At 40.2% G+C, this 27,869-nt stretch overlaps 1 protein-coding gene across 1 annotated transcript in view; it reads right to left on the minus strand.

Annotated features, from left to right (window-relative positions):
- Positions 1-8,167: 8,167 nt before the first annotated feature.
- Positions 8,168-27,869, minus strand: part of cwc27 (CWC27 spliceosome associated cyclophilin) — a 29,292-nt gene continuing 9,590 nt past the window's right edge. The window contains exons 11-14 of the mRNA XM_054613169.1: positions 22,053-22,156; positions 14,038-14,147; positions 13,842-13,948; positions 8,168-8,678 (exon numbers count right to left, since the gene is read on the minus strand). Of these exons, the coding sequence (XP_054469144.1) occupies positions 8,516-8,678; positions 13,842-13,948; positions 14,038-14,147; positions 22,053-22,156 (484 nt within the window). The 3' untranslated portion in view covers positions 8,168-8,515. The remainder of the gene's footprint in view (positions 8,679-13,841; positions 13,949-14,037; positions 14,148-22,052; positions 22,157-27,869) is intronic.

Raw genomic sequence — 27,869 nt, forward strand, 5'->3', positions numbered from 1 at the left:
CTCCGTTTTTGGACACTTCGGCTCTTCTCTTCATCTACAAAATGAAGACTACAGAAAAGTACTGTCTATCCCCTTATTCCACTGTGTTGACTTTATTAGTCGAGGTGATAATATTAGATCTCCCTGACACGTACCATGTGTATTCAACTGAATAAGTGACAAGGTGATTTCCAACAGTGCTGCTTATGATAAGAGGTGTAGAGAGGATAGGGAACAGATTTCTCCTCTTCCGCAGGATTCTGCACTTCAAATGGAATAGACTGACAGTGAGAGAAGCCATTGCTGTCACTTATCAGCCATTAAATATTCCCCACAAGCTGCATGACAAAAACAAAGGTGTGCAAGATATCGACAGTTTTTGTGCATGGAAACCTTTTTGGTCTCTCAGGTGGCCCCCAAAAAAGAGATATGTTATTACTCTTGGCTGTGATCCTGAGGACAAATCATAGCCTCTTAACCTAGAGACAGTGTCTGTTGTATTTCTCCGGCTGGGAGGTGTGAGGATTAGCGTAGTGACGAACATAGCGTTTATCATTCTTAATCAAAGTCGCTATGGTACCGCGTTGTCGTCGATGAGTGCTTGAAGCGCTTTGGGACACTCTCACGTTTGAACACAGTGCACCGGGACAAACAGCTCCAGATGGTGTGGGTGGAGACGGTGCATGCATGGACTCGGGGGGGGGGGGGGGAATCTGACAGGCAAGGAATGCTGGCCTGGGGATGGGAAGGTCACGGCTCCAGCACCTGCTATCTACTGGGCTCTGCTCGGGCTCCGTCCTGTTAAGCCCCGCTGCTTTTTCCCACAGCTGAGGCCCAGATTGAACTTCCGTGGATGAGATCAAAGCCCCCCGAAGGGCACTGGCTGCAGAGGAGAGGGCAGCAGCCACCCCATCACATACACCGGGAGGATGTGTTTTTTTCCTTCACACCTTCAAAGATGTGAAGAGAAACGCTTCAGCTGTGCAACCGTAGCCCTCTTTTTTAAAGCTGTTCTCCTCCAGTGTCAAGAGCGGTGCACTTTCTTTATCAGCTGTGAACAAAAATATTTTGTGCATTTATAAACAGTTCCTTAGTGAGCTCGCTTAAGAGCCCAGACACAACAGAAAATGGCACATTGAATGACGTTGCAAAATTGAAACCTGTCAATCAGTGTGTAGCCCCGCCCTTAAGCATCCCCTGCTTTATGGTCCATTTGACTCTAAATGGAGCATCATTTACTAAATGAACATCATGCTGTATTGAAGAAGACTTGAAACTAGAGATTGAGACCATAAACTCGTGTTTACAATGTTTACTGAGGGAATAAATCAAGAGAGAAGTAGAGTCATTTTCTCATAGACTTCTATACAACCAGAGGAGTCGCCCCCTGATGGACACTAGAGAGAATGCAGCTTTAAGACACTTTTAAGACACAGCATAAAAAGGGATGGAGGTAGATGTGTGAAGTAATAAAAAGTAAAGCTGAAGTAATAAGAGTACTTTCATACCTCTGCACATGTGGACAACCGCTAGATGATATGGTCATTCTTGTCAAAGTACATGAAGGAGTTTCAAAGCATACTGACGCCTTAACTCTTCAGGTTCTGTATGCGTAGCATTTCAGCAGGTAGTCGGGTCACCTTTAAGGGATTTGTTCCCATACTGTCCTCTGTCAGCAAGAACGACAGCAGATAAATGGATTAAGTGTATAAAAAATCAATAGCCAATCACTTAGGCCAATGGAGAAAAGCCAAGAGCTTCTGCTCGGTTGTGGATGAGGCCGGATTCTTTTGTGTGTGTGTGTGTGTGAGCGTCAACCATTCGGGTAGATGGTGCTCCACGTACAGAATACTTAAGGACCCTACTCTCTCTGCAGAACATTATGAAATCCATCAAGAATGAATTACGTCGTGATTCAGCCTCTTCTGCTCCCACCGCCCACGACTAATAAATGACAGCCAGCTAATAAGGACAAATGATAATGGCGGCAGTAGAGGAAGATACAAGGCTCAGGGTTATTACTCTGTTGAGTTACATTGTAATGCTGCTTCTGTCTCCGTTTATATCCCACATGTCCTTCACTCTCGACAGGGAAAAGGTGAGTCTTTGTATGAGGAGTCACATTGAAGGTTTGTCTGCAACCTTGATGGCCCACTGTTATAGTGAACCCACTTTAAGATCTAGTCTTTTAAGGAGCTTGTAACTGTAATTATGTTCTGCGCTTAACAATGTGTTTTATTGAGGAATAAGTCATCCTATTTTTATAGTGTGTTAGTTATACTTAATGTCATTTTCTTTGCGCTCTCATTACAATGAAAAAGTGGCTGTAAAGGCGGAATGATCTGCTTGCAAGCAATTTTATTAATGTACTAGAGGTTCATCAATCAATTGCACTCCAAAGAGAACAAAGTCCCTTTTCTAAGTGTAGGTCAGTTGATAGAGTTGTCCTTGTCTTTAAGTTATTAAAATAACACAGTGAAGACAACAAATACGTTTTACAACTCTGCTTTAAATTCACGCCGCTTACTGGCCAGAGAGGAAAGATAGAAAGAGAATATAGATAGAAACCTGATAGAAACTAGCAACAGAGAAGTCTAAAATAATTGAGGAAGGAAAGAAAATGAATGTAAAGAAGCAACTATGTGGAGTTTACATTTGTTTTTTTTCTCATTTTTGGAGGATTTTGTGTTAACCCTCTGACATTTCTGGACTCTGCGTTCGTTAAGTTTTCAACAAAGATACTGTGAGTTAAAGAGTGTTCTCCCCTTTTTAATTAGCATGTTATTACCTAGTTTTTCCTAGTTTTTCAAGCTGAAATTGCCAGTAGCTAAACTAAATAAAGTGTATGAAGTGTTTTTTGCCTCTTTGCTGCATGTAAAGCGGATCGAGAAGCTACACACAACCGTCTCAGTCAAGGTTAGCCTCGTCAGTTAGCGTTAAGTGAGCGGAACGGCGCCGCCATCTTGGGCTGCGGTTTAGACCAAATCAACAGTTAACCTGTATTTAAGAGCTACTACTCCTATAGACTAAAATATGTGTATATGTATATTTCACTTCTGCACAACAGGCCAGGTCTTTATTGTGAGGATCGTTTTGGTGTTTTAAAACCGGAAGTTGGAGAATAAAGATGGCGAACCACCCGGAGGAGAAAAGACGTACTTTCTCTTTAACTTAAAAAAGGATTTCAGCGCCATTAGCCCCCCCAACTTTACGCCCAATTTTAGTATTGCTGCTGGTGTGATCCCATTGCAAGCTGGTCTCTAGATATTTATGATTTCAGGATTATGAGGCACTTCATTAAAGGTCATTATAAAATATATTGGTTGGGCCAAGAAATTGGCAGAGTTTGTTGGAGGGGAATTCAATTGGTGTTTACAAAGTGATGCTTCAAATGTCAGTTTTTAAAGAAGGTTCATCAATTTAAACGACAGAAGGTGAAGATAAAAACATGATGATGGAGGAAAGCTTTCTTTCAAATAACCGTGGCCTATGTTTGATATTTGGATGGCCAATGACGGATAGCTATCCACTTGTTTCTTGGCTTTGAATCACTTTGATCTTTTCTTCACCTGGGGCTTTGAGGTTACATACCTCAGATACTACTGTGTACCGGACAGCAGCAGGAATAATGGCTCCAAATGTATGCCCTTTGAACTCACAGAAATGATTAGTATTCTGGAGGTAGCTGTTGATTAACTAACACTGTGGAAGTAATCTAGGTTTTTCTGAATCTTCATCCATCATGTAAAGTGTTCCCTCTGAGCAGAAGATTGGCCTGAGCCCTCGGGTGCTGTCTTTGAAGGCCATTGTCATTGGGTGAGGAATCCTGTCTGAACCGGGTGAAATGTGTCTGACTTTGCCTGAGGATTAGTTCAGTGCTTCGGCCAAAACCTCAAGTGTTGCCCTTTTCTAGAAAGCAGAAAATGGTATGATGCAGTGGTTTGGAGCCCATGACAAATTTCCCTATAGACAATAAAGTATATCTTAGTATTATCTTATCTTATCTTATCTTATCTTAAGACAGAGAGTCTGCAGCCATGCTAACGTCTCTAAATGTTAAAGTCAGCTCTCCCCACTGAGCCAAAGCTACCCAGTATGCTGACGATGCGACGACATGGGATTCACTGCGGATCCCAATAAAAAGCATTCACCATAAATTGGTCACGATAAATTTATATTATCAGTATAATAGTGATTAACCTCACACGATTCAGTTGAAAATGAGGTCTAACTTGCTTAAAGTTTTTTTTTAAATACAGGAATTATCACACAAGAGAAAGGAAACACACAGTTTGGCTATTTTCTATTTCTTTTTTAATCCTTTATTTATAAAGAGGGACCTTATGATTTATAATTACTAATACATTTTTTTGTTGTTGTTTTTCACCAGAAGAAGATGTGTGTCCTATCTGTGATGCAATCATATTATTACTAATATTTATATTATTATAATTTTATAGGTTTCTTAACCAAATGTAGGTGGATTCCAGTATGTTTTAGTGCCATTTTCTGTTCTAAGCACATTTTAATAATGATGGAAATAAAAAATAGAGAATCGCAATTATTTTAGCAAGGAAAATTGGAACATTACATTTTCATTTCGTCCCATTTCTTGGGTTAAGTATTTACTAATGTAACTCCTAAGAGTGGTAAATATCTGGAAGTAATAGTTGAATTGAGGCACAAGGACTTCAATGAAGACGCCACAAAAATCCGTGTCGGCCTAATGCCATAAATAACTATTTATTAAGAGCAGAGGAGAGGAGGATGTAATTAGGGTCCATCCTCTGGTAACAATGAATGTTTTAAAGCAGACATTTCACTGGATAATTACCAGAGTCATTAGGTTTTATCCTCTGGGAATCATGAATATTTGTACCAAATTTTATGACAATCCATTCAATTGTTGTTAAGATATTTCAGTCTGCCCCAAAGTGGTGGACCTAAAACCATAATGATCAAATGTAATAATAAAACATTATTTTATTAATACCACTGCATATTCTATGACTGGTTGGCATTAGCATCCACATTTGAAACCAAACCACATTATATCTCACCAAAACTCAATATTATACTAATAATGTCTCACAATATGGAATAAATTCACCTCGACCATAAATGGAAATATTTCAACCAGGAGGTTCGATAACAACGGCCTTCTATGTAACTCAATGCTTAATATTCTTTCAGTTTGAGGTGAAGTATTACTGAGGTTTGCTTTTTTTTAGTTTAACCTTGTACTTAGTTGTAGTCCTGGGTTAAATTTATTGTTTACACTCGTTTCCTTCTGTGTGAAGATAAATAGCGTTCATTCCTGATGATCAGTCCGGTCCAACTGCTGTGGTATTGGAAATTTCATGGGCAGGCATTGGTTGGACCTCATGTTTGGAAGACGTAGAGGAATGAATATGCTATTGTTAATATCCACAGTTCTGCCACTTTTTTCTACTTCTGGCTGGCTCATCTCCGCACTGACATCTCATCTTCACGATGTGTTCGAGTAGCCTTAACTAAGATCTACAGAACATAAGAGAAGCAGAAGAGCCTGCATTGCACTACTCATTTTTAGTATGTTCTTACAAGTGTGCATGCTAATATTTCTGTGCAGTATATAGTGAAGGAAGAGAAGAAGTAGAAGTGGTGTAATGAGGAAGAGAAAGACTTGGCCTGTATAAAAAAAATAAGCTTTTAAAGTGGCTCTGAAATATGATCAGTGACATAAGGACATTTATCCAAGTAAAGCATATTAAACGGAGAAGGGGGCCCAGATTCAGCTCATGTTAAAGGATAGCTTCACATTTTTCCGAGTCTTAAAACAATACCTACATGTCCATATGTACATTTAAAGAGTTTCTGGTGACTGCAAGTCTTCCTCCTGCCTGAACTGGCTGTAAAGAGATCCCTTCCTAAGAAAAATGACCTGAACCAGGCTCAACGTTTTCCACGATGAACTGAGAGTAGTAGAGACATGTCTTACATCTTTTAGCGGAGGTCCCGCCCACAAGATTCAGCACAACGACAAGCCAAACTTTCGAATTCGCAAACAAAACTTTAGGATTTGGGAACAAAAACTCAATAAAATGATTTGCAGGGAAAACTCTTGGATTTGTAATGAAAGCTTTTGGATCCAGAGGCAAAACTTTGTGATTCCACAAACAAAACCTTTGGATTTTGCAAACAAAACGTAAATACATTTTATTTACAAATTTTGTAACTCATTTAGTAAAACACAATTTGATTGCAGTGTCAAGAGTTTTGTTTGATTGCATAATAAAGACACACAGGTAAACCCCAGAGACTCCCTGAATTGTATTTCATGTCTGACTGGTACCTGAAACAAAAAACAAACAAAACAAAAATCTAAAAATGTAAGTACTTGGTGTTACTATCCCACCACTGTAGCTCAGCAAGGAAACGAAATGTGAATTTTAGACTAAAAAGTTAAATGAAAGGGCAGATAAAAACTTGGTCAAAGCTTCAGCTGAACTTTAATACATTTAATACATTTGGATTTTGTTCTCCATCACTTACATTACAATTCCTTCAGCACCAGTATGTAAACAGGAGCAACAACTCTCAGCATAACTCTGTCTATGTACATATGGTAGTGTGAATGCTGTTTTGACATATACTCGAAACATTCAGAGGCAAAAGCTGGAAGGACACCTGCGGCGAAGACGGATGAACTCTCTGCTCTGTCCTTGGACGTCTGGTGGCGACCAACCATCAACCATGAGAATCCACAGCGCCTGTCCAAAACCATCTTCTCTCTTTGATCTCTCAAACTCATCAATATCCCCTCTTCTCAACGAAACGCACGCAAACTCGCCGAGCTCTCTTCTTCTGCACATTCTGTCCATCACACCCCGGGGAATGGACCGTGGAGGGTCATGCACGTGGGCCAATCCCTGCTGCTCACATATCCACAACACTTGAGTTACAGCAACAAAGGAGTGCTTAAAGTGATGCAATGTGCAAAAGGAAGAGTAGAAAATCACATGCAAATATACAACAAGAGGAAATATAAAAACAAAGGAGAGGAGAAAGTAATCCCTGTCACAAAAGAAGTGTTGGTTAAATTTCTAAGAGATGAGGAGGATTATGTGTCTATATTTAGCCCTTACTCACAAGGGCAGAAGGAGACAGTGCTTGTAGAATAGCTTGATAATGCTATTACCATCCCATCTCATCCCTGGAAGTCACATGATCACCAGCACAGAGTGGGGTTTCCTGCTCCGAGCTTGGACTCATGACACCGGGGAGCGTTAAAAATACTCACCTGGTGGTGCAGGAGAGGAATTGTCTCATCTCATCCTGACCCGGACCCAGAAGCACATACAGTCAGTTAGATCACCGCGTCACCTGTTTTAGATTTGCGGCAGCTCGGGCCGAGCCGGGGCTCATAATGTAACATTAACTCTCGCTTCCTGTTCCATATGAAAATTTAAGCATAATCCCAGAAGGGCAGTAAAGAATCGTGTGCCGGCCAAATGCAGCTCCTGGTCACACACATGGCCGTGGCATATCATTTAACCACCGCGGTGAGGTAAAGTCTTTGGTTTTTTAAACAGTTCCTTTATTTTTTTTACAAGCACTGACTGCTCCAGTGGTGACCTGAGCAGGACAGTGTGGCAGATATATATATATATATATATATATATTATATATATATATATAAAATGCAACAGGCTGGTTAGGCCATCACTGGTTTCCTCCTCAGCATTTAAGGAATAGTTAGGAAATTTGATTTCCTACCGAGAGTTAGAGGAGAAGTCGATACCGCTCTCATGTCCGTTAAAGGCAGGGTTGGTAATCTTCTAAAGAAACATTTCTGATATTCTTGTTGGAATTCTCATTACATCCTGAAAGCAATCAATGAATCAAATGCTCTGAGGCTGGGTTTTTTGGTTGGATAATTTAATACATCTAGTGCTAGTTTCTCTATAAAACAACCCTGCCTTTAAATATGAAGCCACAACCAGGAGACGGTTAGCGAGCTTTAGAGCTGCTGGTATTGGGATGTGTGCACTACCACTTTCGTCCACAGGGGCCGCCAAAATCAATACAAAATGAAAGTTCCTCATAGTAGCTTTAACTTACATGTTTAGCATTAAGGTCATGGATATTGACTGGTACATTACTTTAAAATAAATAAAAAAACAGAGTCAAATCATTACTGACTGTTTATAAATGCTATTTATTTGAAAGTTTAACAGTCACATTTAAGCAGAAGAAGAACGGCATAACAAAAGTTAACATTACATGTAATGATGTGAAGACCTTTATTGTTACTATGACAACGGCTTTAATCCAGATGAGTCACTGAAGGTCTACCGGCTGCAGCTGTTCCAGGTGAGGAAGCCTTTCCATCACAGATTACAGGGATCGTATGGGTCAGCATCCTTAATCCAGATGTTCGAGCCAGCAGAATGCCGGGTTTTGAAGTGCTGGAGAAGCGGACACTCAAGATGCCGTTTGACCAGTTTTACGGTCACATGGCTTGGGCAGGACCTGACCCCGCGACCTCCCGACCTCACCTCTTGGCCTTCTTCTCCTGCATGATCTTCTTGCTCTCCTCTCTCCTTCGTTTATTGACGGGGTTGCGCGGGTCGTAGATCTCAAACGTGTCCTCGTCCTGCATGTTGGCATCCTTGACTTTTCTGGTTTGCTCATCAAACTGCAGAACATGGCCCATCCTAAATCAGACGGGGAGAAGTGGAGGGAGTTCAAAGAACAGCAGTGAACAGGAGGATGCACTAAATCACCGCTCTGTGGAGCTTTTACAGAGAGGCTAGTCTCTTTTTGCTTTGAGCGGTTTCATTTCAATATTACCTTCAAAAAATGGGGAAAAACTTGAATTTTAGAAAACATTTCTATTATTCTGATTGCTAGTTTGAAGGTGTTATGCAGTCATGCATTAACATACTTTAAAATGGAATATTGATCTGTCATTTAATCTGCAGCTGGGCGATATGGTCAAAATCTTCTATCACAATACAGCTCTTTTCATATCTCGATAACCATACATATGATGGCATTACATGTTTCCTGGTAAAACAGTGAATAAATAGTCAGTAAATAGTGGTGTTGTAAAATCTTGTGTGAATTAAATACTTGTCAAATGAAAAGTACCTAGTATTTTCTCATTTAATTAGGAAATTTTGTGCAAAATAATCACATTTTCTAAGGAATTTGAGTTTGTTCATGCTTGTTATCAATTGAAATGCTGAATTGTGCATCATATGATCCATTGTGAATCTAAAAATATTCATTTGTGCAGCTTTAAATGAATCACAATTGGCTATGAAGATTAATGTTGACATACAATGATAGACTAACAGTACAGAACTTTATCCAAGTTGTTGGCTGAACTTCATTTAGATGGAAATATTTACAATCTCCAGCCGTCTTATTCAATTCAAGCTTGTTTTATTTTTCCATTCTCTTGGCTCTTTGACAGTTTTTGATTGTATTTATAATGTGGATTGTTTCTTTTGCTCTTTGTCTTGATGTACTTTGAATTTCCATGTTGCTGAAATGTGCTTTATAAATAAACTTACCTTGCCTTACTGGTATTTTAATTATAGTAAATCAAACACACTTTGACAGAGGAGCTTTGAGCAGGTATCTGAATGGGTTCTCTCAGTACAAAGTGAAGGATACAGTATTAGGGCTCATACTTTTGAGACATCTTAGCAGTTCAGAAATCCAGAGAGAAAGCCCCGGTCCCCAGAGAACAGACGCTCATGTGTCTTTCATTTCCCCCGTCAGTTTCTCTTCCCTCAAAGACAGATTAAAGAATCAGGACATTCCTCACAGGAGATCTCGGTGTCAGACACTTCACAGATAAAACACATTTTCTCCCACTTACACGATTTCTTCAGCTGCCGTTTGAATGCTATCAGTAAATCTAAGCAGCAAAGCAGGAGAGACTAATCAATCGTAAGGATCCATTTTGAGCCACGCAACCCTGCTGTGTCGTCAACCAGCTCCTCCTACGTTCATGTCTGAGTGGAGAATCACTTATCAGAAATAACCGAAGAATTCAGGGAAAAACGTTTTAGTCATGCTAGCAGCTGCACGGCTCAAACGTCAAACACTGAAATATCTCAATTTACATTGGATGGATTGCCGTGAAATCTTTTACCGACATTCATAGTCCCCAGAGGATGAATCATGATGGCTTCATCATCATGTCAAAATGTCAATCTGTCTGATATTTTGGTTTATAACCAAATACCTGCAAAACTAATGACATTCCCATCAGCTTCAGCTGTACTTTATGTTTTTTGCTATGTTAGCATGCTCACAAGCTAAACTAAGATGGTGAACTTTGTAAACATTAAACCTGCTGAACATCAGCATGTCAGCATTGTCACTGTGAGCATGTTAGCATGTAGCTCAAGCGTCGCTGTGCTTCAGTAAGGCCTCATAAACAGCAATCAACTGCCAGTAAACACCATCAGAGCTGCTTGCCAGATGGTTCATATCTCCATAAACCTGCTCCTCCCACATCTTTTCGATGTCAGATTAGAGGGTTAACTTTCTGAAGTCCACAATCTGACATTCACACTCAATACAAGCTGTCATTGGCCGGTTCTGCTGAGCTGAGAAAGAAGCCAATGCGTGGAACACCGAGTGCAACAACATGGAGACAGTTGGAAAATGTGCGTTGATTCCACGTATTTAAAAGATCTCCCGCCTCTATAAAATGGCCGTCTTTTCTTGCCAGACAACATGTCATCGGACAGATTATTTTCTAGCATAATCCAACCTTTAAAGTAAAGAAATACTTTCTGCGTCCTTTAGTTTGCACGGGTCAATGTGATGCAAGTGTCGTCATCAGATAGAGTACGCATAAGGCTGTGTGAGGACGTTGTGTACCGCCATTTTTTCTGTGACTAAGCAGAAGTTCTGACAAATTTGTACCGATCTACTGCTCACGTATGGAATACGTCCTCCAAGCAAACAGTATGAACAAAACTTATCTTCATCTGTTGTTTTTGGCAGCTGTCCGTGTCCGTTTGGGAGTATAACCGAGGCTGAAGTCATTATTAAATACATTTAGCGTTTAGACGTTTTTAAAATAAAAGAGATGCTAAGTGTTTTTTTGGCATTTCTATTAGCTAGTTGACAGAAAAAGTGCTAGAGAAAATAAGGGGGGATTACATGGAACAAATGTCTTCAATCTATCGATGTCCGTCTGTATGCTAAGCTAACACGCATCGACATCAGTAACACTCATACCGCCATAATGTCAAAATCTTTAAACTTTCCCTTTAAAGTCGATGAGCAGCAGGTCTTTGCTATCTACTTGAGGAAAAAAGAAATATTTACATGACCTTGTGTGCTGTATATGTCTTGGCGTGTACATTCTGTGTGTCACTAAATAGAGAAACTGTGTCTTCTCTATTGTATATTTTAGAATATGTGGATGCTGTGTACAGCATGTGGTATGTGTCTGCTCCGTCCTCTGGCTGAGCGTTCACAGTTTCGGGTGTGTGTGTGTTTTAGTGTGTCTCTGCTCACTGTGCTCATTTAAAATCGGCAGGAGTTGTGACAGCTCATCTAGAATGTCATGGCTAGACTCCGGAGGACCCGGAGGACTCCTGCTGTGTTAGCGGGCCGCCTCTGATAATTTGTCTAGCAGTCTCGGCGATGACAGCCCGCCGGCCGTACGGCCTCACAGCTCCCGAGACGTCACAGGGGGAAAAGCGGGCGTTCGGGGTCCCATCGAAACCAGTTTGTGCTGCTACAGAAGCCTTTTACTCCATTTATTTTGCTTTTTTTGCTCAAGTATAGGGTGGGAATTAAAGTACAGGAGGGACGGCGAGAGCAACTCTTTGCATTGAGAGCTCAATGTGTGTGTTAGCGGAGAGCGAGGGGAGGGAAAGAAGGAGGAGGAGGAGGAGGAGGGAGAGTCAGGATTTGTAGACACAGACACAGATGGAATAGTTTAAGTTTACCTCCTCTGGCCCAGACTTGACTTCCAATGTCTGACCTGTTGTAACCCACATTCTGTTCACAGCGCTCCTAGAGTGGCACAGACTTCCCACTGGTGTTTTTCTAGGACGGCTACGCTACTGCCCCTGTTCCTCCTCCTCACCCTCCCTCCTCACCCATACCTGGCGGGGCGACACAGAGAGGTGTCTACAGCCGGGAGAGGCTCCAAACGCCAGCCAGGGCTTCTCTCAAATTCATTAGCACCACTTCAAGAGGGCTTCTGGAGACTAATAGCAACTACAGATTTTGTTATTCTAAATCTCTCACACACGGACACTTTGCTTCAAATTCAAACACATGGTATTCATTTCAAACCCTTTACTCCGTGTAGTGAGGGCTTTGAGATCTTTGGTGAAAAACAGAATATGAGAGGAAAACACAGCGTCAGGGCTGATTTCCTGATGGACAATCTGGTGGCTGCGGGTTGAAATCCCAACTTGACACACACACATCTTGAACTTTCACACACATTTATCTGAACCCCAAAAAAGCAAGCTTTGGATCTTCATCATTCCTGGTACAAAGAAGGAATTTCTGCAGTATTTGACCGTTTTAGTGTCTCCTTCTTACTATTATAATAATATTCTTTTGCGTTTCTTACAATCCAGCGTTCACCAGGAGGGTATCAACAGGAATAACACAAGCAGCAGAGGCTAATGAAAAAGGCCTTTTGGTGCCAAGTTGTCACGCTCGAACTTCTCCGTCCACAAAACAGTGCGTTTGCCAAACTGGTCCTTGAACTCCCCAGGAGCACTCGGGACTCCGGTGCGTTCACATGCTGCTCCGAGCCGCTGCTGATATTTACTGCAGTGAATAGTGTCAGTGATTTAAAGTGGATCAAGACTACTTACACGGCAGCTATTTCATTCTGTCTTATCCAGCTGTATTCCTTTTCCAGAGGCATTATGATTCATACAGTTTATCATGAAATACTGAAGAGAATGTCCTCCTTACTTTGGTTGGTATGAAATTGGAATAATTGTGGATAAAGAAACTAAAGTATAAAAAATAAACTTAACAGAGAACTGTGCCCATATATCGGACGGACAACCTGAGAGGCATTAAAAAAAGATTTTTTCAATTTATGAAGTTATAACATGAGCAAACACCTAACTATTTACATGTCCAGACACAACGCAACATTAATTTGTAGTTGTGTTTCTGTCCACCTGAATATAAGTCCAATATATATATCTCCCTTTTTGCTCTGTTTTTGGTCTCCACCAACTCCCGAGGGAAATATTTCTCTCTTTAGTGACTAAATGCTCCACTTTTCTCACCAGCTATTCTCGAACTGTGTCTGTCTTTTTCTGTTTGGTGCTGAGCAGGAACTGTACAGAGGGATTATTGGAGCTTTTTTTTACTGAAATTAAAGTAGATGAGAGAAATGAGGCTGAAAAAAATAGTTGCGGTTCGTTAAACCAAAACAATGAGATTGAAGACGCAATAAATTGCTCTGTAGAGCTCAGGGGACCTACAGAGTTGGTGCGACTAGATAAAAAACGTAGCATGATTATGCAACTGTTTGGGCAGTTGAGATAGTTTTCTGTTTGGCTGGATTTGGGGAAATTGACCAGAAGTTGTTTGGAAAATTAGAGCAAGATTTCCTGGCAGTATAAATATTAGCGGTAGCAGCGATGAGTGACGGTAGCAGCGATGATGGTGAGTGAAATGATGCACAGATCCAACTTCAGAAACAGTGAGGATGATGGTGATAAAGGACAGCCAGCATCTGAACTCCAACTGAAGTTATAGTACTGTGAAGATTGGCCACGGTTGGAAATGTACCTGAATTTGTTTTATCAAATGGCAAATAAATCAAAACAAACAAAAAAAAAGGCATAAATCTCACTGACCATCCTTTGTCGTCGTCCTCTGCCAGCTCCTCCACGTCGGCCTCTGGAGCCTCATCAGTGATGGCTGAAGATAGCTTGGACTTGAATTGACTGAGGAGGGCCAGTGTCTATAAAAAAAAAACAGGTTAACTTAACTTGAAACTATTTATATGTCATGCTCAGTATTAAATGAAAGCACAAAGAGCTCTTCTTCTACCTGTTGTTCTCTGGTTGAGCCTTTCTTCAGTTTTTGTTTCCGCTGCTCTTCGTACTTCTTTCGTCCCTCCAGAAACTCAGCCACGGCCTCGTTGTTTGGCTTTTCATCCACTGGAGAGACAACAGAGACATCACTACCGACAAATTGTTAACTCTTCACTCACTCTATCTAAATCTTATATGGTCATGGCATTATTAAAGCAAACAATAAAGAACTTAAAATGTTTGCAACCTATAAAAGTGAGTATTTTAAATGCAGTTCTTTTTTTGGGGGCTTACAAATGCTCTCAAACAGACCACCTTTAAAATAACTTAATAATATTTTCTTTTTAATGTTTATTGTGTTGGGGAGTCAGTCTCTGTCCTGAAACATAATCAGACATCATGATATATTTTGTCAATTGTTTTGTTAGCATTAAATGGAAAAGAGATGCTCTTCAAATATACGGTCTCAAATCTGAGAATGAACAATTTCTTTGAAGAGATTTTGCCATCACAAACAGATACTAACATGATATATTTACAATATGAGATGAGATGAGATGAGAATGAGATTTCGCCATTCAATTTTTTGCTCTTTAGAAGAGCAGATAGCTTGGCATATTTGAGTGACCACATGTGTATTTTTCCTTCTATTTTTAGATTTCAAAAAACTAAACTTGAGTCATCTTGAGCACAGAAATACAATATACCACAAAATCTGAATAAATATTGAATTAGGACCACTAGAAGTTCCCTGATACTCGAAGTTGTCAACATTTGGGTGAGAAGAAATACCGCCGCTTCATCTGCTCTCTGGCATTTGACAGATGAGGAGCTAAAAAATATGCAGAACGTGATCAGAGAGAAAAGATAAAAGGACGTAGAGCTTGTCACGCTGTTGCCTCATACCGTACAGGATCTGAGAACATCATAATAAGAGAGGCAGCACAGGGTGGACCTCTCATCTCAGACTGACATGCTCTCTGCATGAGTCCATACTGCTGCCAGCCGTCACTAAGATGTAGTGGACTGAGGCCCCAACCTACTAACCCCTCTCTTTATCTCTCTCACAGATGACCTGAATTCCGGCTGCTACCTTAAACCCAAACCTGATGTAATTGATCTCCTCTGGGGAGAAAGAAAAAGACCCCTTTAATCCTCAACAGAGACAGTACACACGAGCACATGTGCACCTCTCCATCTGGTTAGAGGGAACGCAAAAACAAAGGTCATAAAACCGCTGTTACTGAAATATTAGGAGGGGTTCATCTTTTTATAAATATGTGTTTGGTTATAAAATGTTCAGAAAAAGAAAAAAACTATTTGAAAGTTATGTCTAATCTATTTATCGAATTCATTTAATCAATAATTTAATTAAAGGTACCACAAGAACTGTGGACGAAAGTGGTAGTGTTTCCAAGCACCAGAGTGCCTTTAGAAAACCTCTCATTTTACTGCAGCAGGTGTCTGCCCTGCTCAGTCCTGGTTCTCCCGTGCCTCCCTTCCCTCCAGTGGGCCCAGAAATATGGCCTGGGTCTCCAGCAACGTGGTGTCGATGTTGGCTGGTCTCTGCTGGATCTGGGTCTGTCCACGGTGGACTGGTCTCTGCTGGATCTGGGTCTGTCCACGGTGGACTGGTCTCTGCTGGATCTGGGTCTGTCCACGGTGGACTGGTCTCTGCTGGATCTGGGTCTGTCCACGGTGGACTGGTCTCTGCTGGAGTCTGAGCTGAAGGAGTTTCTGGTGAACCTGCATGATTTCATCTGGTTTCTCCAGAATCCGACCCGGTGGCTCCGATGACGAGCTTTAAGAATAACTTTATAGAAACAGACGATCTTCTCTCTGATGGTCTGGTTTACTGATGGAGGTCTATAGAGGATCAGGACTAAACTGAGACTGGTTCAGGACCAGTTAAAAGTTCCTCACAGTAACGTTAATCTGCGCCTATTCTTATAATGAATTAATCATTTTTGTTTTTTTAAGATGTTGAAATGTTATCTGGTTGCAGCTCATTAATGTGACGGTTTTCTTCATTTCTGTTTCACATCACTCTAATCTTTATAGTTTGGGTTTTCAAACACGTATTCCAGCTTCTCATATGTGAATATCTTCTGGTTTCTTAATTTTTCTGTGATAATTTACTGAATATCTTTGTGGTCAGACGTAACTAGATATTTGCTGACATCACTTTGGGCTTTGGGAAATCGTGATGGACATTTTCACTACTTTCTGACATTTTACGGACCAAATGATTAATTGCAAAAACAATTGTGAGGTGCAGCTTAAATGTAAAAACCTGGACTCTACAGCAGACCGGTGCTACAAATGCAGACAGAGAGAATCATTTTCCCCCAAAAAAGTAGCCTCTCTTTATGAATGGAGGGAGAGACAATCAGCATGCTGACATTGGTGTCTCATGCCGTTAATGTGCGTCTGTAAATCTCCCAGCTTAGACACCCAGGCTGTGAAGTCACAGAGTGGCAGACGGTGAGCACAGTCTGCTGGCCTCTGGACGGCTGTCTTTCCACAACGAAATGTGATGTCACGCACACACCGACAAAACCCCCCCGGGGACGGCGTCACCTCGCTGGCCAAGCGGTGCCCCTTCTAGGCTGGACGCTTCATTCAGCTGCACCAAATAAATGATGTAACAGAGAAAACACTGAAGTCCACTGCTGAGCACAAGAGCTGCAATGTCATGAGTATATAGCTCTTTATCGTGAGCGGTAAAGTCAGTAGAGTGCGTTCCAAGATCGACTAATTAACACTAAATTACAGAAGAAATGAAACAACATTAAACACATGGGAGAAAAATAAAGCCACAGACACAGAGAGGCCTGTTAGAGACCTAGCTAAGCTAACCTGAGGTCACTCCGTCTGCACAAGCAACTGCAGATTCTACCACAAAATAACATTATTAGGGCAAAAATAAATAAATACAAAAATAAATAAAAAAAGAAACTTTGGACAGGCCTCATTCTCTGCAAAATAAAGTAAAATCTCTTCACATTAAGCAGCTCAACTTGGATTCGAAACAGAGTCATAAGAGGTAGAGGTTCAAATCTTCCCCTGTGTATGAGACAACCTGTCAAGACCCTGATATGTAATCAATAGTAGTTAATGGCGTGGACGTTAATGGCGTGACGAGGTGCTCCTTCCCTGCCAAAGGAGAGGTAGCAAATGCAGCAAAGTGCTTGCAGGATACTTAAGGTAAACAAATTCAGTAAATACAAAAATGTAAACAGCAATAATATGTATATATTTGTTAATATATATTAATATTGTGGAAAAATCTATTGTGTTTTTGAGAATCAAATGATAACTGTAGGGGACTTTTTAGGATAAAATAATGTACTCTGTTGTTAAATTAGCCTAATATTAAGTTGATGATAAAGGTAAATATTTAAAAAAGTAGAATTAAGAAACTTAAAAAAAGTTCACTACGCGTTCACCTCAGGATGAACGTAACAACAAAAAGGCTTCGGGGCATTTTGGGCATTTGGGCGTTCTATCATTTAGGAAAACCTTACAATTATTCTTGTTTCTTCTGAGCTTCAAGGCTGCAAATACTGAGAAAACACTGGAATTTCCAAAACGCAGCCCTGTAAAAAAAAAAAAATCTACATGCAACACTTTCCCCGCTTCACCCCTCAGAGTCGACATGGAAGTCTGCTGTGATGCTCGAAGGGGGCAAACCTTCTTCTCTTCTTGATTTATGAGACCAACAAGTGATCTCCCGCCATCTCCCCCACCTCCCCCTGTCACATGCTGCATGCTGACTGATGACGCCCCGAGGTCCTACACGAGGAACACACATCACCCTCTCAAGCTGTTATCACTAACTACTATCTTTGTGTTTGATGGCCTTTTCTTACTACATTCCTCCCCTCTCGTGTCACCTGGGCTCATCAGAGCCACAAATCAGACCGCCGATGTCATAGCAACCGAAAGGCTGTTGTGGATGACAAACGCCTCCTGTGGGGGATAAAAAGGTTCCCCCTCTGTTAAAAAAAAAGAAAACGGCGCCGAGCTGTGATGCAACATTACGGCTGACCATCAATTATAAAACACATCAAAAATGAATTGGTCAGTTAGTGCTTAAAGGTCAACACCCTTTATGCAACAGAAAGACTGTTTACATAAGAGGATGTCACAGATGCGTCCTTTGAAAATAACTTACTTGGAAAAAAACTCATAATCTTGATCATAGGTAATTGGCGTTTTCAGAAACCACTCAATATGCAGCAGTGTAATAAAGCACCAAATGCAGACAGGCATAACCTGTATAACATCTAAGTGGGATAACGACTGCTGCCACATCATTTAGGGTGGGTATTGAATGGACAGTGGTTTCAGAATGGCTCTCTTATTTTTGGCTCTGGTACCCGGCCGCATGCCAAGAAAGAGAAAACCAGACTACAGGAACATGCTATAATTTATGTGATGAAAGCTAAAAGGGGGAGGGAAAGAAAAGGTGAATTCTGAAGAGACAATTCGCTTTTCACTCCAATCAACGGCACGCGTGCACATGCCAGCAGCCGTATGGGCGGCTGAGTGCTGGAGGAGGATGAGGAATGGCCACTGACTAAAACACTGTGAGGGAGTAGTCAGAATGAATCGCATTTATAGCAATATAACAGGGTCAAAAAATAGACCATCTTTACTCTAGTTGGTGTCTTCTGTGTGTTTATTATAAGACGGATATAACATAAACGTAACTGCCTCAATATTTGTTTTAACATGAATGTCTTACTAATCATTTTTTTAATTAAAACCAAAGAATTAAAAAGAACAAAAAACTGTCTGGTTTTTAGAAACAATATTTAAGTGCCACGAGACACAAAATTAGTAGTGTCATTAGAGTTTTTATTATTAGTTATTTCTAAGACTTTTTAGGCTTCTTGTTATTCATTTTGTAAAAATAAGACTTGTTTAACTTTCACTAAATTTGCCTCTTTGAGTGCGTGTGGGGAATATAGAGGAAGATCTTATTTTTATTATTATAGGAGGAACAATAATAGTCCACTGTATTTCTGTAACTAAGCAACCAACTTCAGAGTAGACATTTTACTTCCTGTTTCGCATGCCCAGTATGAATGGTCATGTGAAATGCATTTTCAGGCGCGTAAGTATGGACGAAGATTATTTCTTAAACGGCGTTCTAGAACAAAAACGTATTAGTGTGGATGTAGCAGAAGAGAGGTGGGGAACTGAACACCGAGACCTTTCTGATCCTTCCTCAGCTTAATGCAGATATTTCAGCAGATTCATCCAGAAGCACTTGTCTTTAGGCCCTTTTGAGACTTCTTTGCTGTCCTAACTTTTCAGATGGAGGGTGATTTAAGCGTTCTGAAATCTTGCTAAAGTGAAAATTTGACTTTGTTTTGCTTATCGGGCTTATTCCCCCTTTATATACATTTCCTTGTTATTGAAGAGGCATTTATTATAACTGAGGAGGCTTTTTAAAATTTCTGTTAAGAAGGCATTTTTACATTGTGAGATTTGTTTGTAAATCTTTCTGTATGATGTGGTCAGGAGCTGGTTTTCAGACTTCTTCCTGATCATCTGAAATCTGCGGACTTTTTTTTGCTTTTTCTCTGGAACTAAAGAATATTAATATAAAATATTCAGAGATACAGTAGCAGAAGCAAACCGGGTTGTCACTTCTTGATTTAAATACATTTTTGTTTAGCATATTTACATTGGCAGGTCAGTTCAAATGAAGTCAAGTTTGTCCCCACGGGACAAATGTGGTGGATTTATGGCCGAAATGAGGCGCCACCTTTGGCTTTGATCATCGCAGTGAGCACATGTTGGCTGTCTGCTGATGTTGAAATCTTTACATATACACCTTTCTCTTGCACAATGCACGACCTACCAGTGTCCTCCACCACTTGGTCCTTATTGTATAAGAATATCCTTTTTCTAAATTCAAAAAAGTTTATGGAATTAATTTAAGTATCTCCATTAAATCTTTTAGAACTGATACAACTCGTTGATCAATTAGTTGGTCGAAAGAAAATCAAACAAATCTATACAAACATCATTTTTCAGTATTGTTTTGTTGATTTGACTGTTGCCCACACAAAACAATTCAACAATTTTTTTTTTTTTTAGCTTTTAATTTTTTTGACCAAATGATTGATACGTTATTCAAGAATACAAATAATTGTTAGTTCCAGCCCCTAAAACCTTTTAAACTCTACGTCATGCACGCCTCTACTGAAACCACACTGACCAGTGTGAAATGCATGCGAGTGAAAAGAGACCATCGCAGCGAGTTCAGAGCGAAACCAGCAGAATGATTTAAGCTTTCGGGGGTTTCGAAGTGTCAACGCGAGCCTTAATGTGTGCAGCTTCTCCAGTGGGACGAGATAAAACGAGCTGAGTGTCCAGATTTACTGCATTACAGCAGACATCCGTCTCCCCTTCAGTGGCCATTGGCCCATGACATCTAATGGAATTAACTTTAGCTTCCAACACAGAAATGTAATGAGAAACTCTTAAAAAGAAACTCCTGCTTCTGGATAAGCTGCCAGAGGAGCACAAAACAAAAAGGTCCCTGGCAGAGTTGGAATACCTCATAAGATAATGGAGGAGCTTAGGCCGGCTGCCACTTGGTATAACAATGCACGGCTGTTACTGACTCAACATTTGAGTTTATACCTGGATCTATTAGGAGAAGGCCTCTTTATGCTGAGTGTTTATAGAAACAGCTTAACTCTATGCAGATATAACTAAGAGCAACACATCGTCAGCTTAATGTCAGTTAATCTTTGGGTAAAAGTACAATACAGTGCTGCAGGGATGATGTGACCCAGGAGGTTAGCATCTTACTGGTTCCTTCAACAAAAAAAAGCAATGGGATTGTTCCATTGGGTTATTGAAAATAAGCTCTGTGGCAAACAAACGTTGATGATACTTGTTTTCTTCAGCAAAATAATCTTCACAAATGAACACCATTTTAATGATTTTGCGTGAATTCAATCCCCAGAAGCTAAAGCTAAAAACAAACTACAACACAGTTGCATGATCGTGAGTATAATATTTCAAATTTATCTCATTTAGCCTTCAAATTTCACTAGTGGGGTATTTACTGATGTAATTTATGCCGTAGAACAAAATGTTAAAATCTCTAAAGCTTGTGTTAACCACAGACCGTATTAAAAGGCATCTAAACAAAAAAACATGAGACAAGGAAACTGGAAAGGCCAAAATGCTGAGTCATTTCTTGGTCTCATTTCTTTTGTGCCCTTTCACCTAAAATCAACCAACAGCAGCCAGTCAGGAGTGGGCTCAGCGTCTGTGTTTATAGACGTAAAACCATCAGTTTTTGTGGAGACAAAAAACAATGTTTGAGCAACAAAAGCTGGTGGTCTTTGGTAAACTTTGGCAGTTGGTAATCCCACAGTTAGACCGGTCCCTGAAGACCCCCCCACGAACTATTTAGTTTTGTTGCACAACAAAACACACACACAACCTCAAGCTAACCTCTGTGCCTAAGTGGTTTTTGTAATTTAAAAAAATGTGTTTCAGCATCAGCAAAAAAAAAAAAAGAAAATCCAAAGATTGACGGCATTATGACAGACTGCAGTGTGGTGAAGACCGAGGAGGTTTTTGGGGGCAGTTCATTTTTATTTATACGAACTCGGCCAAAGCTGCAAACTAACAAACACCAAAAGAATTTAATGTGCAACTATGGTGGCCACTCAACAATTTTCACCCACGCAATCTTCTGTGAGTTTTAGCACAAAAATGCAGACCCTTTTAGAGAGTGTGTGGCGACACGTCTGCAACTAATTGACAAAATCAGAGGGCTGCCTTTCTTAGTGTCCATTAGCAGAGAATGCAGCACGGACCACCCTCTTAGAGAGTTCACACTGAGAGCTCTTTGCTGAAGGAGTTCTTTATCAAGCACCTAGTTGTGGTGACAAACATGCACAGTAAATTATCAACCACCAATAAATTCACAGTGTGAGCTACAGTAATAAACATTTACCAGTAAAAATAAGGGAATTAACTTTTCTCACTCACCCTCCTTGACTTCATCTACTGCGGGTTTAAAGCCTTCTTCTTTCCTTTGCTTTATGGCCTGTAGTTCCTTCTTCAACTGCCGCGCCTCTTTCCGCAATTCATCACTGTGATGGGAGAAATTAAGTTAAAAGACTTTAAACTCAACATATATGACTGTTGTAAAGTATTCCACCTGTTACATTTAACAGTTAAACAAGACTTTTGGCTCAACTGGATCCTTTGGTTGCCAAACCTGAAAATATGGTTGCCATTTTTAGTCGCCTTATGTTTTGAGTAGTTAGGATACGATGCAGTTATATGTGAACTTAATAATGAAAATGTGACTTGTTGACATGTCATGTGTATATTGTACACAACTTGTAGTATCATTTTCCGTCTGGATATTTTGCCTCCCAAGACTTCACAGATTACCCTTTTGTTTTTTGTCCAAGTTTATCTGGTTCTTTGTCGGTTGAATCGATTTGCACATTTGTTTGAGATGTTGACGGGTTAGTTAAACTCTTCACCCCACAGTCAAACAACTTAATTTGCTTTGCAAATTCCGTTCCTAAAACAGATGCCACAAATGAGTAAATGATCTTGCAGCTTTGTCTGGTTACGGTTCTGACTGTAACTGGAATAATAACATTTAACTAAATAAAAAATGTATTTATTTTTCGATGTACGTTTTGCTTTACCTATCTTTTTATATGTGAAAAAGTAGTTGCCACTGACGGCCATCAAAGGCTAACAATTGGTTGCCAATTTCTCCAAATGGTTGCCAATGGTAACCTGGCAAACCTTACCGTCTAACCCTGCATATTCATCATTAAAATGAATTACATCAAAACCTTCAATGTTACTGGTTTCCACAAACAAACATCAATTGTTCTGCCTCTCAAAATGTAACATTCATGGATAATTATGTGGTTTTATAAAACAAAACATAAAACACTGTTTGCTAGTGTGAGAATGAAGAATGTGTTTTAAAAGCTTGGGTTACTCCAATAAATTTGATGGAGCCTTAATAAAATAATAGTTCGGCCCTCCAGGCTGCTGGAAAACACCAGAAGGGTTGATGAGGTTGAGCAGACGTAAGTGAGAAAAATGTCAATGTGTTTTGTGTTTCAAGATGGGTAATTGTGATTGTAGCAGGACTCATTAAAGCTTCTTGACCTATTAAAATGCACAACAAAGTGGTAATGAATCTGGCGTGGAGTGTATTATTTTCAGAATACATGCATGTGAGGGAAAATGCAACAACAAAATGCGTATCAAATTTTTTTATATGCTGCTGTCTGAGGCGTTTAAGAACAAACTTTTCTGGGTATTAATTATTTTGATTAAGTGTCAAATAGTACCAGTACAAGGCCTGGGAAAATATTATTGTTTTGCAATTCTATAATCTTTAAAATAAAATCCCAAGCTAAGTCCGTCAAGTCCCTATTTAAGTTTCAAGAGGAACAGGCCCAAATCAAATACCAAGCCGAGTCTCCAGTCGAGACCAACAGGTTGCGAGGTAAAAACAAAAAGATTAAAAAAAAGTCTGCCTCATGTCTCCAGTCAAGACAAACAGGTCCCACTTTAAAACCAAAAAGTCCCAAGTCCAGATAGTCAAGTCCCTATTCAAGACCAACAAGTTCCTAGTCAAGTCAAAAGTCAAACCCAACAAGTTCCTAGTCATGTCCAAAGTCAAGACCAACAAGTCCCTAGTCAAGACCAACAAGTACAAATTCAAATGCAAGACAAGACTAACAAGTACAAAAAATTCAAGTCCAAAGTCAAGACCAACAAGTACAAATTTAAGGCCGAAGAAAGATTAACAAGTACTAATCCAAGTCCAAGACATGACCAAAGACAAGACCAAGAAGTCCCAAATCCAGTCAGAAGCAAAGACCAACAGGTCCATAGTCAAGTCCAACAAGTCCATAGTCAAGTCCAACATGTCTTGAACAGGTCAGGATGTGCCCTGAAGAAAGACCAAGTCTTTTGTGATTTGAGTCCAAACCTCTGCATTTGCACTCAGTGAATATACATGTAAAGCAGAGCACAACACTTTGGATAGCAGCCATGTGATATAACTGCCTGTTTTGTGCAATAAACTACAAAAACATCCTGTGATACTGGAAATACTCAACTGTCAAATGCTGTTTCTGACAGAAGTAATGAAAGACTTTATACTTCCTTCCCCCAAGTGGCACAACATTAAGTATTACGGGCACTGCTCGTGTCCAGTCACCCTTATAAAACCTTTAACTGCCTGACAGAAGCAGGCCAAGGCACATCCTTGACTCAAGCGTCTCGTTTGGCGGTCGGCCCGAAGGCCCAGCTCATCCAAGGCTAAATGCTAGAAGTCTGATCCAGGGCCAGCAAATGCTGATTATTGTTCCCCTTCACATGATTGAGTCTACTGCCAGTTGCAGAGCAGATATGTTATGTTAGGAAATGATAATATTTTTGTACTGCCTGACAGCTCTGTTTTTGTCCCATTCTCTTGCGGAGCCTCAAAGCACAGGTAAGCTGCTCAGTCTGGGCCCCTGGCCTAGAAACATGTGAGGCATCTCCAGACCAAACAATGGCTGCCTTTGTTTCTTACATCTGCTTCTCTGGACTGGCATTCATTTATATCCCTTTCTTACCTTTTATTTCATTCTTCTGTTTCTAGCTGTCCAAACACTCGTGTTACCTTTGTTTAAAATCTCTAACATTGTCTTTGGTGAAGTATCGAGGCATCACACTGATATTTTATCTCCAAGTGCCTCTGCAAATATAACCAGCTGTGGCCGACTTGATGTCACGTCTCTTCCTCGTTAGCTTCCCTGCTACTCCCGAGGATACACATGAGGAATCAGTCAGACATAACGGCTGTTAGTTGTCTCCTTTCCAGAAGAAAAAAAAATGTTACGGCTGAATCCAGACTAAGTTGCCATGAGCAGAAGTGGTTGGCAAAGTCAGAATCGGCCTGTGTGAGGAGGTCGCCCGCTCAGCTCTGTCTAGGTGCAATGACAACAAATCTCTTTTATGAGACAAAGACTCAGATGTGACAAACTAGAGGTGGGCAAGATAATATAATAATTCAAAGACTATAACTGATGTTTAAAATGTCACACAAGGTTTTCTTTTTTGGCTACTGCACCTTGATTCAAGACACATCAGTTTAACATGTGCAAGTACTGCAGCAACTGCAGCAACTGTGCAAAAGTCAGTGATGGTCTATATTAAAAAACATATTTCTTTAACTCTCGATAAGTTATGTTATCATGAATTTTGAGACTTTTGTGAGGACCTCATATGACTCTGTGACTGTGTTGTTGGGTCCTTGAAAAACCTCTATAAATGACAAAGACAGCTACAAAAGTTAGTCATTAAATTGAATACCACTTGGTTGTATTTGTGAGATTCACCAGTGGTTGTCGAAATTGCCATTTTTTTGAAGTGGGAAGCGGGACGACTACGTCTTTGTCCACTAATTACTAGTTTTGGTCTTGATTATATACGATTTATTGGATAGTCATCTGTTATGCTTTGTTCGTGCAGGATGACTTATTTCCAAGATACTTATGAGCATGTCTGTGGTAGACACAAGATTTAAAGGGGTGCTTTTGTGTTATTCTTTGTTTAGAAACTCTGTTTGACAGATCCGTCTCCTAAATCAACTAAACGACCAGTCAACAAAATTGTATGAGTGTTAGTCTGTAAATAATTCCTTTGGTTTTGGCCCTGCAAACAACACATTTAAAAAAGTCAAAAGCAAAGTCAAAGCAGCAGTTAAAATGCCATTTCCTACACTTCCCATAATGCAACTTTCTGGAAGGAAATTTGTAGTCTCCAAGCTCATAGTATCCAGAACCTCAGGGGACAATATAAAACAGTTTTAGTAGGATGTATAGAACAGATAATGACTAGTAAACAGATCTTTATGTATAAAAATCTGTAGAGTTCCCATTTACGTGAGCTTTCAGGATAACAGAAAGCAACTTAGAGATGTGTGATGAGGACAGATACCTGCTGCTACCTGCTACTAAATGCTGCAAGATGATGTAATGTGAAAAGGGAAATATTCTAAAAAAAAAACACTAGCAAAGACAAGCCAAAAAAGGCATTAGCTGAGAGGAACAGCGGTCACAAGTAGATACCTAATTGGATTATTGCTCACAAACTATGAAAAACTGTCAAAAAATAACCCGAGTAAATTGCATTATATAGTGTATATACAGTGTTTTTGTTTTATCCACTCACTTTAAATATACAGTATATATACACTTTGATGCATCATTGCGTCCTCTACAGTTCAGAGAGGCCTCCTTGACATGACTTATGTGTGTTTTAGGGAAATTAAGTGAGTGAAAAATGACTCAAGGCTCTTTACTTGAACTCAGTCCAGCCTCTTCTCCGGGACTGAGGGGTGAGGTTCTCTAGATATATTTCTGCTGCAGTGAAGAGCACTTTGGACTGAGTGATCATTTTCTGCCTGCCTTGACACGCTGCCATGCGGAAAACAAGAGACGTATCCAAGGCAACAGCCAAACAATCGGCTCCACAGCCCCGGTGCCAATAAAGAGAAAAGAGGCCAGAAAGGACAGGAAAAGCCCCGGCAACACCTGTTAAGACACACCTTGGGGCTCAGCAAATTCCTCTCAAGACTAAGGTGGACGTTTATGCCAAATATGAAGAAATTCCCTCAAGGTGTTCTTCGGATATCATGTTCACGAGGATGGATGAATGGACGTGAGGTCACAGTGGCTTTGACCTTTGACCAACAAAACCCAATAAGCTCATCTTTGAGTCCAGGTGGATGATTATGCCAAGATTTATAGAAATTCTCTCAAGGTGTTCCCGAGATATTGTGTTCACAAGAATGGAATGGACGTAAGGCCAGAATGACCATGACCTTTGACTGCCAAAATCTAATCAGCTCATTCTTCAGTCCGGGTAGAGATTTTGCCAAATTACAAGAAATTCACCAGAAAGACCGCACGTACAGATGGACGGACGGACGTAATCACGGACGGACAGACAACCTGAAACATATTTCCCCCAGCCACGACTATTGCCGGTGCAAAGGCAGGATAATTAGCTGCAGCGTCATGCTGTCAAGAAGTGAGTTTTATTTTGAAAATAAACAAAATCACCAAGGCGTTCCTCATTCTGAGGCGTCTCATGAGCTCTTTACAAGCTCAGACTTAGCCGTGGTAGATCGTAAGTCTTTACCGAGTGGACTTTTACACATCACTACATCCAAACAGGGTGCCCCCAAAAAACGACCTCTTACTTTGAGAGTTGTCACTTAGTATTGACTCCTAGAAACTGCCAGCTGCAGCTGTTCTGTTATACAACAATATACAATACACAATAAACCTCAAATTACAAAATGTTATGCTATTAATGTCAGACCATACACACTGAATGAATACCACTAACTATGCAGGGCTGGATAGTAATGGTTGTCAGGTTGCCATTGGCAACCATTTTGAGGTATTGGCAAACAATTATTGGCCTTTGGTTGCCATCAGTGACAGCTAGTTTAAAAAAAGAAAAATTGGCAAACAGCAAAAACATCTTTTCATCTGTATGTGAGCGGTTTCAGCTGTCTTAGCAGAAACAAAACAGATAGATTGTAGGTCGTCTCTAGAAAGTAGAGATGACTGAAAAGCTGATGCTGGTGTCACTTGAGGGACCACCCATTCAAGACTTCTTGAAAGTCACATTCTCATTACTAAGTATAGTATCTTATTTACTCAAAATATAAGGTGACTACAAATTGCAACCATATTTTCAGTTTAGGCAATGAAAAGCTGATGCCTTTCAAAAGGTTGAGAAGTATTCTCTATGTTTGCA

The sequence above is a fragment of the Anoplopoma fimbria genome, chromosome 14 (genome assembly GCF_027596085.1).
Source record: "Anoplopoma fimbria isolate UVic2021 breed Golden Eagle Sablefish chromosome 14, Afim_UVic_2022, whole genome shotgun sequence".
NCBI lineage: Eukaryota > Metazoa > Chordata > Actinopteri > Perciformes > Anoplopomatidae > Anoplopoma > Anoplopoma fimbria.